Source organism: Lipotes vexillifer, unplaced genomic scaffold (assembly GCF_000442215.2).
Source record: "Lipotes vexillifer unplaced genomic scaffold, Lipotes_vexillifer_v1.1 scaffold537, whole genome shotgun sequence".
Taxonomy (NCBI): domain Eukaryota; kingdom Metazoa; phylum Chordata; class Mammalia; order Artiodactyla; family Lipotidae; genus Lipotes; species Lipotes vexillifer.
Genome location: NW_006776635.1, coordinates 305,476 through 320,385, shown reverse-complemented (window position 1 = coordinate 320,385; position 14,910 = coordinate 305,476). Strand labels below are relative to the sequence as shown.

The 14,910-nt window shown below is 35.2% G+C and overlaps 1 protein-coding gene across 2 annotated transcripts in view; it reads right to left on the bottom strand.

Annotated features, from left to right (window-relative positions):
* LAMA2 (laminin subunit alpha 2) overlaps nt 1-14,910 on the bottom strand; it is a 628,216-nt gene that overhangs the window by 331,378 nt on the left and 281,928 nt on the right. For both annotated transcript variants that reach the window (XM_007450523.1, XM_007450524.1), the window contains exons 6-8: nt 13,008-13,097; nt 11,503-11,620; nt 6,015-6,193 (exon numbers count right to left, since the gene is read on the bottom strand). In XM_007450523.1, coding sequence (XP_007450585.1) covers nt 6,015-6,193; nt 11,503-11,620; nt 13,008-13,097 — 387 coding nt within the window. The remainder of the gene's footprint in view (nt 1-6,014; nt 6,194-11,502; nt 11,621-13,007; nt 13,098-14,910) is intronic.

Below are 14,910 nucleotides of genomic sequence, written 5' to 3'. Positions count from 1 at the left end.
TCCATTTCATCTAAGTGGATACACAGAAATAAAGAGGATAGTATAATAAACTACTAAATATTTGTTACCTAGATTCAACAATTATCAAGATTTTGCTATATGATTCATCACGTTTTATTCTTTGCTGAAGTTTTTAAAGAAAATCCCCAATAAAGAGTCTTTTAATCCCTACACATTTCAGTATGCATCTATTTCTTTTATAATCACAGTATCATTATCATTACAAACAAAAAGAACGTTTGCTTATATAGAGAATATTAGAATATTAGAGAAATATACATTCCATAATAAAATCTTCCTTACTGTTTTATTACAACATAGTTCAAAATTAGTAATTTTTCCCCAAATTAATTTTTCAAAAATTTTTTACATTGATCATGATATAGCTAATTAAACAGAAATTTATATTTGGTGCTTGAAAAAGATGTTAAATATTTACGTTAAAAATTTGACTTTCTCAGGAGGCAGCATAATCTGGGGGGAAACAATGTAGGCTCTGTAATTAGGAAGGCTTGAGCTCATATTCCACTGTGTCCACTTACTGGCTATGTGGCCTCCTGCAATTTACTTACTTCCTGATAATATGAGGATAATAGTAGAAACTTTAGTGATGTTATTAAATTAAAATTAAGAGGAATAACATATAAAGCATCTAAGATTCCTCACATACATTAAATACACAGTACAACTAGTAGTTTTTAATGTTAGAATATTTTAATTAAACACACCTAGACCGTGCTAATGTACCAAATATACAATATTTATTTTCAAGATGCAATAGGATAAGAACAAAAATAAATAAATTCTTTGCCTAGGAAATACTAAAATACTCTGAATATATATAAAAAATTGTGTATATAAGTATATATATACATGTTTCTCCCATAAAATACAGTTTTATATATGTATATATCTAGGTTTAATTGATAAATGAAAACGTTTGCTAATATAAGTCAAAGTTTCACAAGCAGAGAAATATTTACATGTCTGATAGAATTCAATCAACTATATCCACAGATCAGTTTCAAAATCATCATTTGTTTAAGACCCATTCATTCACTTCCTATTATGAAATAAGGACTGTGCAAAGCACAGATAAGGCCTGATTTCTGCCTTAAAGAAGCTTACAGGAATAGCAGACTTGAAAGATATTGATTAAATAGAATGTGCAAAGTGATAAAACAGACACACAAGCAGAGCGTTCTGGGGCAAAAGAAGAGAGAGTAATAACACAATGAAGTCAAGCAATGTTTCACAGAAAAAGTGACATTTAGACTGGAGCTTGAAGTATGAGTAGCAATTTGAGAGTGGAATTGGGAGAAGGGCTTTCTAACCAAGAGAAAACCAAGACATGAAGAAAAACAGAGCAAAACTCTCTGTGGGCATATAGCAATAAATTTCTTTAGGATAAATTCTTAGCTCTTATAAATATGATTTATGATTCCAATGATGAGCTTGAGTAAACCAAAGCCTCTTAATTTGTTATCCTTCTTTGTGGTAATGGGGAAAATCTGCCTGAATCAGACTGCTGATCAGGAACAAGTTCTAACATAAGAGATTTTATAAATTAGTCTACTTTATACTTGATTTTAAATTTTATTAAAATAATCAGATTACTAATCAATCCTCAAAGTAAGCACTGCTGTGTGTGTGTGTGTGTGTGTGTGTGTGCGCGTGTTTTAACATTTAAATATATGTATTTAGGAGATAAATCTAAAATTAGATTTTAAGGCAATAATTTTAAGAATATCATAGAGATATGTTATTTAGCTATAAAATTTGCAGCGCACAAAACTTTTCTTTCTATATCTTCATAAAAACACACTGGATTTCTACCCAAATATTAAGAACCTGAAAGATTTGAATTTTTAACACAATATAGCATACGTATTTTTATGTGTTAAAATACCAAAATCTATGCTCAGATTCACTTAATAACTTGTAATAACAACTTGATCAAGATTCCAGTTTTAATGATGGCACAGTGTCTTATATAGGTCTAGCACTAGGTCAAATGACAATTATGAATTCTGGACAAAATATAAAAATCAAACATTTGAGGACTTGGGAGAATAATCAAAAGCAGGCAGAAATTAGAAGGATTTGAGATTTGAAAGAAGAAAATACAGTAGATGAGATCCCTGTTCATATAAGGGTAACAACAAAATTTGCATATCAATACCCCTCAATTCTTAACTGATCCTTTAATTGTACATTAAATCAGGGGACTCCAAGGAGCCCAGTGGATAGCAACAGCTGGGAAGCTAAATGATCTGAGTAAAATTTTCCAGTCTACACACCATAAAGTGAACAGAAATGAGAGTTTATCAACCAAGTTGGAAAGGTTAGATAAACACCTGAGTTTTTTATTAATCTGTCCTAACAAGGTAAAAAAGCAAGCCTCTTCAGTTTAATAGTGATTAGTCAGTAAGTTGATTACCTATTAAAACAAAATTCACAAATCTTTGGAAGAAGACAACAAAATCTTGTCTCTACACTGTATCATCCTCAATGTCCTGTGTAAATCATAAATTACTAGACACGACGAGAAAAATGAAGGTGTGGTCCTTATTCAAGAAACAGCAAGTCAATAAAAACAGACCCTGAGGTGTCCCAAGTATTGAAATTAGCAGACAAGGACTTGTACAGGTCTGTATATATGCCCAAGAATATAAAGGAAATAATGTTCCTAAGGAGTAAACACATGGATTATTTCAGCAGAGAAATGGAAATTACAAAAAACACAATAAGTCTAAAAAGCTGAAAATAAAATATCTCAATGAAAAAATTAACTGGATATGCTTAGCAGCAGGTAAGTGATGGCAGGGAGAAAGGTAGTATACCTAATTACGGATAAATAGAATTTATCCAATCTGAAGAACAAAACAAATTTTAATTACCACAGACTCAGTAACCTATAGGACACAGTCCAGCAACCTGACCTGTATGCAGTTGGAGTCACAAAAGGGGAAGAGAGAGCATGGTTCAAAAAAATTTTTAAAGAAATAATGGCTTAAAATTTCCAAAATGTGGTATAAAATCTCAATTTATAATTACAAGAACCTCAGTAGCCAAGAAGGTAAGCACAAAGAAAGCCACATGTAGACACACATGGTCCAATTCTGAGATTGGAAAATATTTTCTGTAACTAAAATTGTAGGCTTTGTAAGGCACATAAGGTTTGTTTCTTCTCTTCCTCCTCCTTCTCTCCTCCACCTCTTCCACCCAGTTCTTGTTCATCTTGTTCTTCTTTTTCTTTTCCTTAATTTTTTTGTTGTTCTTTTCATTTTCGTTCCATCTCCTTTTTCTCCTCCCCTCCTTCTCCTCTGCCTCTTTCTTTTTTTTCTTTTAACAATCTTTTACAAATGTAAAAAAATATTATTTGTTTGCAGGCCATACAGATATAGGCCATGGGCCAAATATGATCTAGAGGTCATAGTTTGCCAATACATGTTTTGGCTGCTAAAAGGCAAATAAAAAGAGGATATCTTGAAATCAGCCAGAGAATTAAAGACACATTATATATAGAACAAAAAAAAATGCAAATGATGGCTGCCTTCTCACTAGAATAAGTGAAATCCAGAAAATACTGTATCTTTATTTTTTTAATAAATTTATTTATTTTAGTTATTTTATTTTTGTCTGTGTTGGGTCTCCATTGCTGCGTGCAGGTTTTTCTCTAGTCGTGGTGAGCAGGCTTCTCATTGCGGTGGCTTCTCTTGTTGTGGAGCACGAGCTCTAGGCACGTGGGCTTCAGTGGTATGGCACGCAGGCTCAGTAGTTGTGGCTCATGGGATTAGCTGCTCCGAGGCCTGTTGGATCTTCCCGGCCCAGGGCTCAAACCCGTGTCCCCTGCATTGGCAGGCAGATTCTTAACCACACTGCGCCACCAGGGAAGCCCAAGAAAATACCATATCTTTAAAGTACTGAAAGAAAAACAAACATCTCTCTCCATGTAATGAAAATATACTTCAGTAATAAGGGTAGAATAAAGACATTTTCCGGTGAAATAAACCTGAGAGAAATTGTCACCATCAATTCTTGCCCTATTTTTTAAAAGAAGCTAAGGGAAGTTCTTCAGGCAGAAGGAAATTATACAAAATTAACAAATTAACAAAAGACATGCAAGATCTCTACACTGAAAACACTGATATGAATAATTAAAGAAGATAGAAATACGTGAAGAGATATACTATATTCATTGACTGGAAGACTCAATATTGTTAAAATGTTAGTTCTCTCCATATTTGCATTTAGATTCTATACAACAATCCCAACTAATATTTCTGTCATTGAGAAGTTGATTCTAAAATTTGCATGGAAATGTAAAGAAACTACTATAGCCAAAACAATCTTCAAAAGGAAGAATAAAGTTAGTGTACATATGTTTCTGAATTCTAGTTTTATTAAAGCTAAAGTTATCGGGCTTCCCTGGTGGCGCAGTGGTTGGGAGTCCACCTGCCGATGCAGGGTACACGGGTTCGTGCCCCAGTCTGGGAGGGTCCTGCGTGCCGCGGAGCGGCTGGGCCCGTGAGCCGTGGCCGCTGAGCCTGCGCGTCCGGAGCCTGTGCTCCGCAACGGGAGAGGCCACAACAGTGAAAGGCCCACGTACCGCAAAAAAAAGCTAAAGTCATCAAGATAGTGTGCCATTAGCACAAAGATGGACAAACAAATCCATGGAACAGAACTGGGGCTCCAGATGTTGACCCAAAAGATCAACTGATTTTCAAAAAATGCCTCAAAACAATTTAAAAGAGAAAAAGAAAGTATTTTTCCAAAAACGGTGCTGGAACAACAGATGAACCACATAGATCGCAATCATTATTTCATACCCTATACAAAGATTAACTTGAGATGGGCCATAGCCCTAAAAGTTAAAATTATAACATTTCTAGAATAAAAAAGAACAATTTCTTGACTTGAAGAAATACTTCACAAGAGAAGATATAGGAATAGCCAATAAACACTTAAAATAAGAATTTAATCCATGGGATCTGCTGCAAATTCATAATAGAAGATCTGCTGTAGCACCAAGCATTGATGGGAATGACTTAGTGATTGCCTACTACCCACTTGCCATATCTACTACACCCATATCCACTAGAATGGCTAATTCAAAAAGATAGTCAAGACCAAATAATAGAGATAATATGGAAGAGCTAGAATTTACATACATTTTTGGTGAACATGTAAAACAGTATTACTAACTTGAAAAAATGTTGGCAGTATCTTATAAAGTCAAACATATCTATCCTATGAAACAAGTACTCTACTCCTAGATATTTACACAAGGTTAATAACACATGACCACAAAAAGACTCACATAGGGCTTCCCTGGTGGCGCAGTGGTTGAGAGTCCGCCTGCCGATGCAGGGGACGCGGGTTCATGCCCCAGTCCGGGAGGATCCCGCATGCCGCGGAGCGGCTGGGCCCATGAGCCGTGGCCGCAGAGCCTGTGCTCCGCAACGGGAGAGAGGCCCACGTAAAAAAAAAAAAAGACTCACATAAAATTTTTTTTATAGGAGCTAACCAAAAACTGGAAATGACCAAAATATCCACCAACAGGAGAATGGATTAAAAATTAAGATATGTTCATGCAAAGGACTACTCCTTAGCAATTTTTTTAAAAAGAAATAACTACTGATGTGTACAACATGAATAAATCTTAACATGTTAAATTGAGTGAAAGGAAGACCAACAATTTTATGTACTTTATGATTTCTTTTTTAGGAAATTCACTAAGAGGCAAAACTAATTTATGCTCTAAAAATCAGAACAGAGTTTGCCTGGGGGTGGTGATTGACTGGAATGAGGCACAATGGGACTTTCTGGAGAGATGGAAATATTTTATATCACATCCTGAAAGATTTATACAGTTTCTACTATATTTCTAGTACCTTTGAGAATTTGAAGTCCAATTATTTAGAGAAGCTATCAAAATTATTTTTCCCTATAATACATCTCTGTCTGAAAAAGCCAAAACAACACTTAATGAAAGAAGAAGCATACTTTACCCCTTTGGGTCTGAAGAAACCATCAATGCATGTCTCACAATTTATACCAGCAGTGTTTCCAGTACAATTAATGCACACACCCCCTCCAATGTACTTTCCATGTATATTTAAACTCAGATTTCTTCTGGCAACATTTTCATCATAATAGCATTCTTCAGCTTTCCCATGACAATTGCAGGCTGCATCAGGGAAAAATAAATTTATAAACATTAATTTCAGATATACTTAAAAATAATATTTTGTTACATAAGAGATTTTTATACGATATGGAAAATTATATTACATTATATATGTATATATATATAATCAATACAAAGGTATCTAGAAAGTACTTGGATTTATTAGACATATTAATAAATTTGCATGTTTTAATGGAACTTGAAATAGTTAAAACATAAATTAACCTGAAGCATATGAAATTGCCAATATTTGACTGATTTTACCTTATAAAACTGATATTTCATATAATTTACCCTACAATTTCCTATTATGACAAACAAATTACTGAAGTATGGTACTGAATGATTAACATCCATGTAACCTGTAATGAATAATTATTATATGTGAACCTCTGCGTTAGATACTACGGGTAAAAAGGATGTTTAGTATATACACTTGACCCTTGAATAATGCAGGAGTTAAGGGTACCAATCCTTTGCACGATGGAGAATTAGAGTATAACTTTGCAGCCAGCCCTCCCTGTCCTTGGTTTCTCATCCCCCAATTCAACCAACCACAGATTGCGTAGTACTGTAGCACTGTTGTCTGCATTTAGTGAAAGAAATCCGCCTATAAGTGGACCCTTGCAGTTCAAATCCATGTTGTTCAAGAGTCAAATGTTATTCCTTTCTTTTACTACTAATCATAACTAAAACCTAGGGATTTTTTTAATATGCCACATTCTGTTCTAAATGTTTTATATTTATTACCACTGATTTTAATTCTCAAATAGTTTTGTGACTTACAGACTCTATTAACCTCTTTTCATATATTAGGAACCTCAAGCAAAGAGAAGTGAAGTAACTAGTAAAAGTTCACCAAATCAGTATTGTAAGCCAAACTCTGAAGTCAGGCTCCAGAGTCTGCAGGGCTAACCACTACCACAATCCCTTCAAGTTATCTGATAAGAAAAAGCTGTACAATAAGTGCCAAGGTATCAGGACAAGATGAGAGCTGGTTTGCTCAGTGGTGAGATCACGCTATTTTGTGCCAGTCTTGGATTCGGCTGTCCTCTTCACTCCTTAGTAGTCCTGTGAGGTAGGGAACCTCATTTCACTAAGGCTCAGTTTCCATATAGAACATGAAGTGTTCAGTAGTAATTACTAGGTAGGGATATTTAAAATGCACGTAAAATCATTAGCATAATGCGTTATAAATAAGTTCCCAAATGATTTTCCCTGTTCCACTTCCCCTCATCTTCATCCTCTATGTTTTCGTAACCTTCTTCCCCTTTTCTTTTTCATATCACATTACAGGAGTTCAGAGGAATGAAAAATTACTTCCCCAGGAAGAACTGGGTAAGGCTTTGAAAAATGGGTAGAATTTACTTTAGGATGGCAACTAGGCAAAAAATATACTATGCAGTGTCCTTCCTCATGTGTTGAGTTCCTTAGATGTCCTTGCATTGATTTCCACATCTATACGTGTGTGTGTATGTGTGCATGCGTACGCACGTGCACGGGCCTGTGTGCGGCACACAGCTCAATCTTTTTTTTAATTCCACAAAAGGGGACATTTATATACTGTTCTGAACTATCTTTTTACTAACAGTAAATAGCATGGCTCCTTCTCTATTGGTATTATGTTTTCCCTAAGGCTACACTGGGTACTTCTTGATTAATTAGATGCCTAATAGTGGGCAGTTACATTGTTTCCAGATTTCTCCTTTAAAACACTGAGTACCTACCAGAAGGGCAATGGAGGTGGGGGTAGGAGTGGGGGCCTGGTGTTAGACGGCTCCCCATTTGCCAGCTGAGTGACTTTGAGGAGACAGTTCAAGTCTTAGCGTCATTTTGGTACTTAACGCTTAGGTTGTGGTGAGAATGCAGATCATCTAGCAGAACGCCTGAGACAGTAAATACTCAGCCCTGTAAATGTCAGTAGCAGTGGTATTAGCAATTGGGTACTAAAGACAAGGATCATAAAATGTCCTGTACAGCTATCCAAGTCCATCTACAGATTAAATTCCTGCAAGTGCAATTTCTAGTCAAGGGGCATGGGAAATTTTAATTTTAATTAACTTGAAAAAATTCCCTCTGCAAATTCTATGTCAGATTACTCTCCTTCCGATAGATAGGATACAACTGTTTCCCCACAGCCTCACCAAAACTGTGTATTACCAACATTTTCCATTCGGTGGGCATTCAAACATATGTTGAGTGAATGAATGAACACTTTGGTAAGTTTTAAAAAAAGTACTATTATTGTTTTAATGGATACTTCCTTAATTATAAATAAGTGTGATCATTTCTTTATATGGTTATATCATATCTTTTTCCTGTGCAATGCCTGTTTTGCTCATTTTTAACAGGTTGTTTTCAATTTTTTTCTTATTGCTATGGAAGATCTCTTCATACAGTAAGGATATTATCTCCTTTTCTTGTTTGCTGCAAATATCTTCTTCACCTTATTGGCTTTTGATTTAAGATATAGTACTCTTGCTATATTAATGGAGAGTTTTCAAAATGTATTCTAGGGGACATGTAGTCACAAATATAAATCACTAGGCATCATAAGCAGTTTTATATCTTTAGGACAATGCACAAGAATTCTCAAAAATCTTGTAAAAATATATTGCAAGAAATAGTCAAGATTTCTGCTACAAGTACAACTAGAGGGAAATACAGAGGAATACAAATTTATTCTCACATTATTTAGAACTAGTACTGCTGACTGTACTTATAACCATGAGCTGATGCCTGAGGAGCAGTCCTTTTCACACTCCATGTATGAGGGCCCTTTCCTACAGCCTTGGCTGCTGTTTAAAGGTCCTGGGCCTGCACAGCTTTCATCTATAGCCTTAGAGGACATGGATAATTTTTACTCACAAAGAGCCATTTTTCACTCTGTCATCAGCAGTTTGTTATTTCACAGAATGTCCAAGACACATGATAGAAACTGTCTGTTAGTACAGGCTTAGCAATGGAATACATGTCCTTTGCACTTTAGAGATATAACCTGCCTCAAATAAGCTAGATTGATAAAAGTCGAAATTAAATTCAAATGAATCAGAAGGCAGTTATTCATTTTATAGAGGGATTTGTCACGTTGCAGAAGGATTTTTCTAAATAGTAAGAGGTGAATGGAACACAATTCAACTTGGAAAATAAAATTTTCATATAAGCTTTTACGAATGTCTACATTGCCAAAAGCACAATATTTATTCAAGGTTTTATGGTTAAGACCCCTATCTTTAATTTGTGGATTTCAAAAAAAAAAATTATTTTTTCAGTTTGGAAATACAACCTCCCATCTCTTCCACAAAGAAAGATAAAATTGCTTTATAATAACACTATTTTATAAAAATGTATATAGCAGCAAGTGGAAATTTCCTTCTGTGTTGCTTTGTCCATTCCTGTTGCTAATAAGTCTGATCCATCCTTTCTGTTTCCTTGTTTAAACACATACACACAAGTGGAGAGCAGTAAAGGATTCTGCAGATCCACTTAACGTTACATCATGATAACTTTGTGATAGAATGTCAGAGACAACAGGAAGAATCCCTACCCTCAAATGCTCAAAAGTTCCACGTGTGACTGTTGATATTCCACAAGCAGAAGAGAAATTAATTAAATTTAAGGAAGTTTGAGAAGAGATATTCATGGTGTCATTTAACTTAAATTCAGTCTTAGGAATGAATGTCTGCTCTTGTCGGGACAAGCTGTGGAGATCCTGAGGGATTGTCAGGAATGGGGTTGGGGGCAGATGATAAAAAACAAGGGCTGGGCATCTGCTACCCCCCCTTACAACACTGGGTAGTGGTGGCGCATTCCCTCAGATACATCTCAGTAACAATGAGTGATTTCTAAACCAAAATATCTTCACAAGCACTCAGACACAAATCAAAAGGCAAAAGAGATATGTGCAGAAAATGAAGGACTCAAGACATTGATAGGATAGGCAGAATCTTAAACTGAAAAGAAAATTTATTTTATGTTTGGGGAATATTTTATGATTAAAGTCTGTTACAATTCAATAATTTTAAGGACCTATCTTGTCTGACACATGATACATGATAAATATTTTTATTCAATAAATATATAAGGTTGGTATTGGTTTAAAATGGCTACCAAGCCTGTTTTGGTGACCACATACACCTACTGAACTGAAAAAATGTGATTAGGACTGATTCACTAAAATATTAATATTTGAATTCAATAGAATTGGGCTTTCTGGCTAGTTTGGATTTATAGTTCAGCAGAAGTCTTTGTTTTTAGGTTTCGTCTTGGCCTGAACAGATCTCCAGAAACAGAAGTTTCTCTAGCTTCCCTGTCACTGTGTTGGGACAGTTGGCCATATTAGGCTACAAAGTCATCTGCTACCTTTCTTGGGTACTTCCCTTCAGGAAAAACTTCAAAAGTGATAATATTAAAGTATAAATGAGTATTTGCTGGCAAATGTTTGCACAGCCAGTTGTTTTATGGTTTTTCATTACCGGCTTTTTCTTAGTCGTCACTGTCCAATAATTACTGTAGCATAGTTTATGCTAATGATTGCCACTGATACCATTTCTAATAGTAGCATTTTATACCATTATTAATGTGAAACCACACATTTAAAATATTAATGCCTATTATTAAAATAAATATTCTTTCTCCACAAATTTGACTTCTTGCCTTCTCTCTGTTACATTTTACTCTCCTATTCTTCCCAGCTACTGCCCCCAAACACTACCCTTTAATAAGTATAACTAATGAATCAGAGTCCTTTCTTTCCCAGATAATAAACTGACTCTAACCTGTAGGGTCTGATCTCTCCCCTCTGTTTTTTCTCCATTTATTAGATGATGGGTATTCAAAAGCTATTTACTATTTACCTAAGCTATTTAGGGGAGGAACTACAAAGGGAACAGGCAGAAGGATCCGGAGCTATACTGGTTTCAGAACCATTTTATAAACATACGTGTTTAGAAGGGTAATCTCTATACCCTGTAGGTTTTACTGAATGTTTATTTACATTTGTATATATATATTATGCCATAAGCTTCAGATTCACCCCTGATGACAGTAAGTGTATACTTTGCTTTTATCTATTTCTCATTATTCTCACACAGTGGTAAATTCATGGGCGTTTTGTAAATATTTGTCAAATTTTAAAAAAAAACAACTTGAAAACTCTAAAACAGGAGGGTAGAAGAGCTTACCAGCTACTGTCTTGGATAAAATATATGAACTGGAAACATGCGCTCACCTGAAATCAGCACATGTTTATATCACCTGTGCCCCAGGAAAGGAAGAATTACCCATGGTGCTGGCTTATCAGAACATACCTTCACATTCAGTTTTGGTCAGAAAAGTGCCTGCTCTCCACGGTTTCTGATGAAATCCAGGACAGCACTGATCACAGCTATCACCACACGTGTTATGCTCACATTCACAGCGGGATTTCTAGTCAAAAAATGGGGAAAAAGCATACTTTCAGCATTCTTTGGAACCATAAATGAGGGGCTTCCCCTGAAAGGTAGAATGAAGAGAAAAGGAAACATCAAGACTATGTACCAAAATCTAAAACTCCCGTCAGTCTGGGAAGGAAGAGGTGCCAGCCTTGGGAGGGGGTACATTTGATCAACACCAGCTTAGGGAGGGAGATCCAGGCTGGCTCTGGAATCACTGAGCTCAGACATAGAAGAGAGAAGAGGCCCAGCTGGAAGTAGTCTAGAAGACTAGAATCCCTTCTCTGATTCCTGAGATTCACAGGTCTTCTGGGTGGGATGTATCCATTTTAAGGATTCCCTCAAAGTACAATTAACATTTGGTGTAGGAAGAGGGGAATGAGTAGATTCCTAGGCATGGAGGGGCATGGATAGAATAGAAATCTAATACCCCAAGCCTGAATCTCCTGTCTGTGTGTGTTTTGAGTACAGTCTTATTTCATCACATGGAACTGGCCCTCCAAAGCTGCCGTGTGGTCTCTCAAAGCTTGGGAAATACTGCTCATCAATACCCCTGATAGACAGTGCCCACACTCTGAAGAAAGCAGGACCACAACCTTGCCCAGAAAAGTATGCCAGGGGTTTGAATCTTCCCGAGGAGGTAATACTATGATGCATTAGTCAGAAAACTAATACTGTTTGAGAAATACCATTTGCATTACAGTTTTAGTAGGAAAATAAATCTTTACATAGGTAGCTACATTCACTGATCTTACTATTGAATATATTTCTTCCATACACTATAAAGTAGATGATTTTCTATTTCACCAGTTTATTTATCACTGAGAAAAACAGATCCTCATTCATCTTCTTTTTTAGGTTATGTTCATTTACTCCATTGTCATCAATGAAAAATTCAACCCAAAACCATTCCAGCATTTTCTGACCTGGCGGTTTCAAGCTCTCTTGAATACTCTCTTCCTTCCTGCCCCTGTCCTACCTCAGTCTCCGGTTCCATGGTCATTTAGATTTACTTCCATGTACATTTTTCATTTGTTTGCTTTAATTTTTTTGATGAAAATTCTTAAAAGAAAGGGTCAGGTTGATTGATGACAGGAGTTCTTTAAAGCTAAATCATATAGCTGGCTGTCATAGCTAGAAAGGTTTCAAAATATATAGACCAGTTTGGAGCCTTTTTGGAAGAAAACTAATGTTTTCTGATATTGTGATGGCTGCCTTCAAAGTCTGTCATCCTACCTGCCAGCTCTATTTCACCCTGGCATGGCTTTCTGTTAAGTGGGGGCCTGACACCCATTCACAGCGTCCCTGTCAGCAAAGCTTCTCATGAAGCATTTTGCAGTTCAGAGCTTCATTTTACCAAAGCATCCTATAAATATACATACATTTGTCACTGGATCAAGTGGACAAGCCCTGGCATGACCATAGCAGATGCACATCCCTCCAACCGAAATATCCTTGACCGAGTAGTAATACTGCAAAAAAGCAATCCAGAGAGAAATCCTATTAAGACTACTGCAAGGTAAAAGCAACAAAAGGGAACATTCAGTTAAAAACTTGGCTTTCTGCTTGTATCCTTAGTTTGAAGCACTAGAGAACAACAGAAGGTTCACAAAAGTATCCAGTAACTCCTCACATTGAAATCATAGCCCAGGGACAGAATGCCTCTAATTTATGTTAGGTGGGCATTTTAGAAATTTCTTTCTTACAGACAGTACAAAGGACTGCACAGTACAAATACTCCATGCTGGAGTATTTATTATTGAGAGCAAATTGTTATGGGGCGGGGGAGCAAGGGCACTAATTCTTCATAAAAGTTGAAAGAAAGAAAACCTCTTTTATTATCATTATAGGAACATCGGTGTTCATGAATCATACGCAGACTGTTTTACTTGATGGATTTGAAAAGAATCAACAAATTTAGGGAAACAGTGCTCATAACAACACATTTCTTAACCATATCAAGAAGAAAATGAAAATTAATTATAAGATTGATTTAACATAATGTGAGAAGTACACTAGATGTGCAGAATACTTTTTTTTCATTATTATGTTAAAATATCCATGCAATTACTTTCCTATCTGAGTTAACAGGACTGTTTCTAATTATTTTCATCTACTCAGTTATTTTTAAAAGATTATTTGTAATTACAGAACAGGACTATTTAAAAATTTTACTTAATTTGTATATAGCATTTTATAGTTGTGAGAGTACTTCATATTACCTTATGGAATCCAAATAACCATCTAATGGTAGATAGTTCTATTATTCCAATTATTTACACTAAAAAAAACCCCCACACATTTAGTGAGAATAAGTAGGTGGACACAAAGTTCCCTGACTACAAATTCCCTTTTCCAATTTACTTCTTTTTAAAATTCTTTTTGCTTGTTTTTGCTATTTATGTATAGTATCTTTTATAATATTTTTGTTACTTTATCTTACTTGATATACTTAGACCTCACACTATTGTAACTTGCAAGGAAGTTTAGGTTTAGTTTCGACATAAAAAAGTCTGCTTTTCACTAACTTCATCACCTTATAATACAGATACAAACAGGGATAGTTGCTCAGAAAGCTGATACAGTAGTTTTGTAGGTGTTTTTAAAATTGGGAAATTTGCTTTAAATATAAATGTGCAATGCTTCATTTCTATGTCATGAAGAGGAGCTAAAATTCAATATCCTATTTTTATATATTTAAATTTATATGTAGTGTTTACAGAACTTGAGTATTTTCAAAAGACATATTTATATGTTGAATTTTACTGCACTATTTTAAAGGCTCATGTACAATGAAGTTATAAATAATAGATGTGCACCCTAACTCCTCTCTGCTTTCTGCAAAAGATGATAAAAGGAACACATTTATTTCCATTGATTTTTTTTCTTTGATAGATATACTGTCAGGAAAGATTAAATTTCACTTCAAAATTATTCAGTCTTCCTTGGTGTGTATTTTTAAGTCATGCCAAAATTATAATTAAAAATCTTTTTTTTTAACAAGTGAAGAATCTAAACATTGGTGGAAAATAATGATTACTTTTGCATAAGACAATTTACAATATACTGAAATATAAGACAAGGTAAAATTATTTCAGGTTTGGAAATACAGGGCACTAACACATCCAACACGTGTTGCATGGGGACAATAAAACTTTAAAAGTTATTTTGCAATGATGGAGAGGTTAGGTGTGAGTAAGTTAAGTAATGAGAAGAGAAAATATGTGAGGGGTACTCAGGAATTGTGAAAAGTACCACCCTTCAGTATTCAGCCTGCCGGTTCAG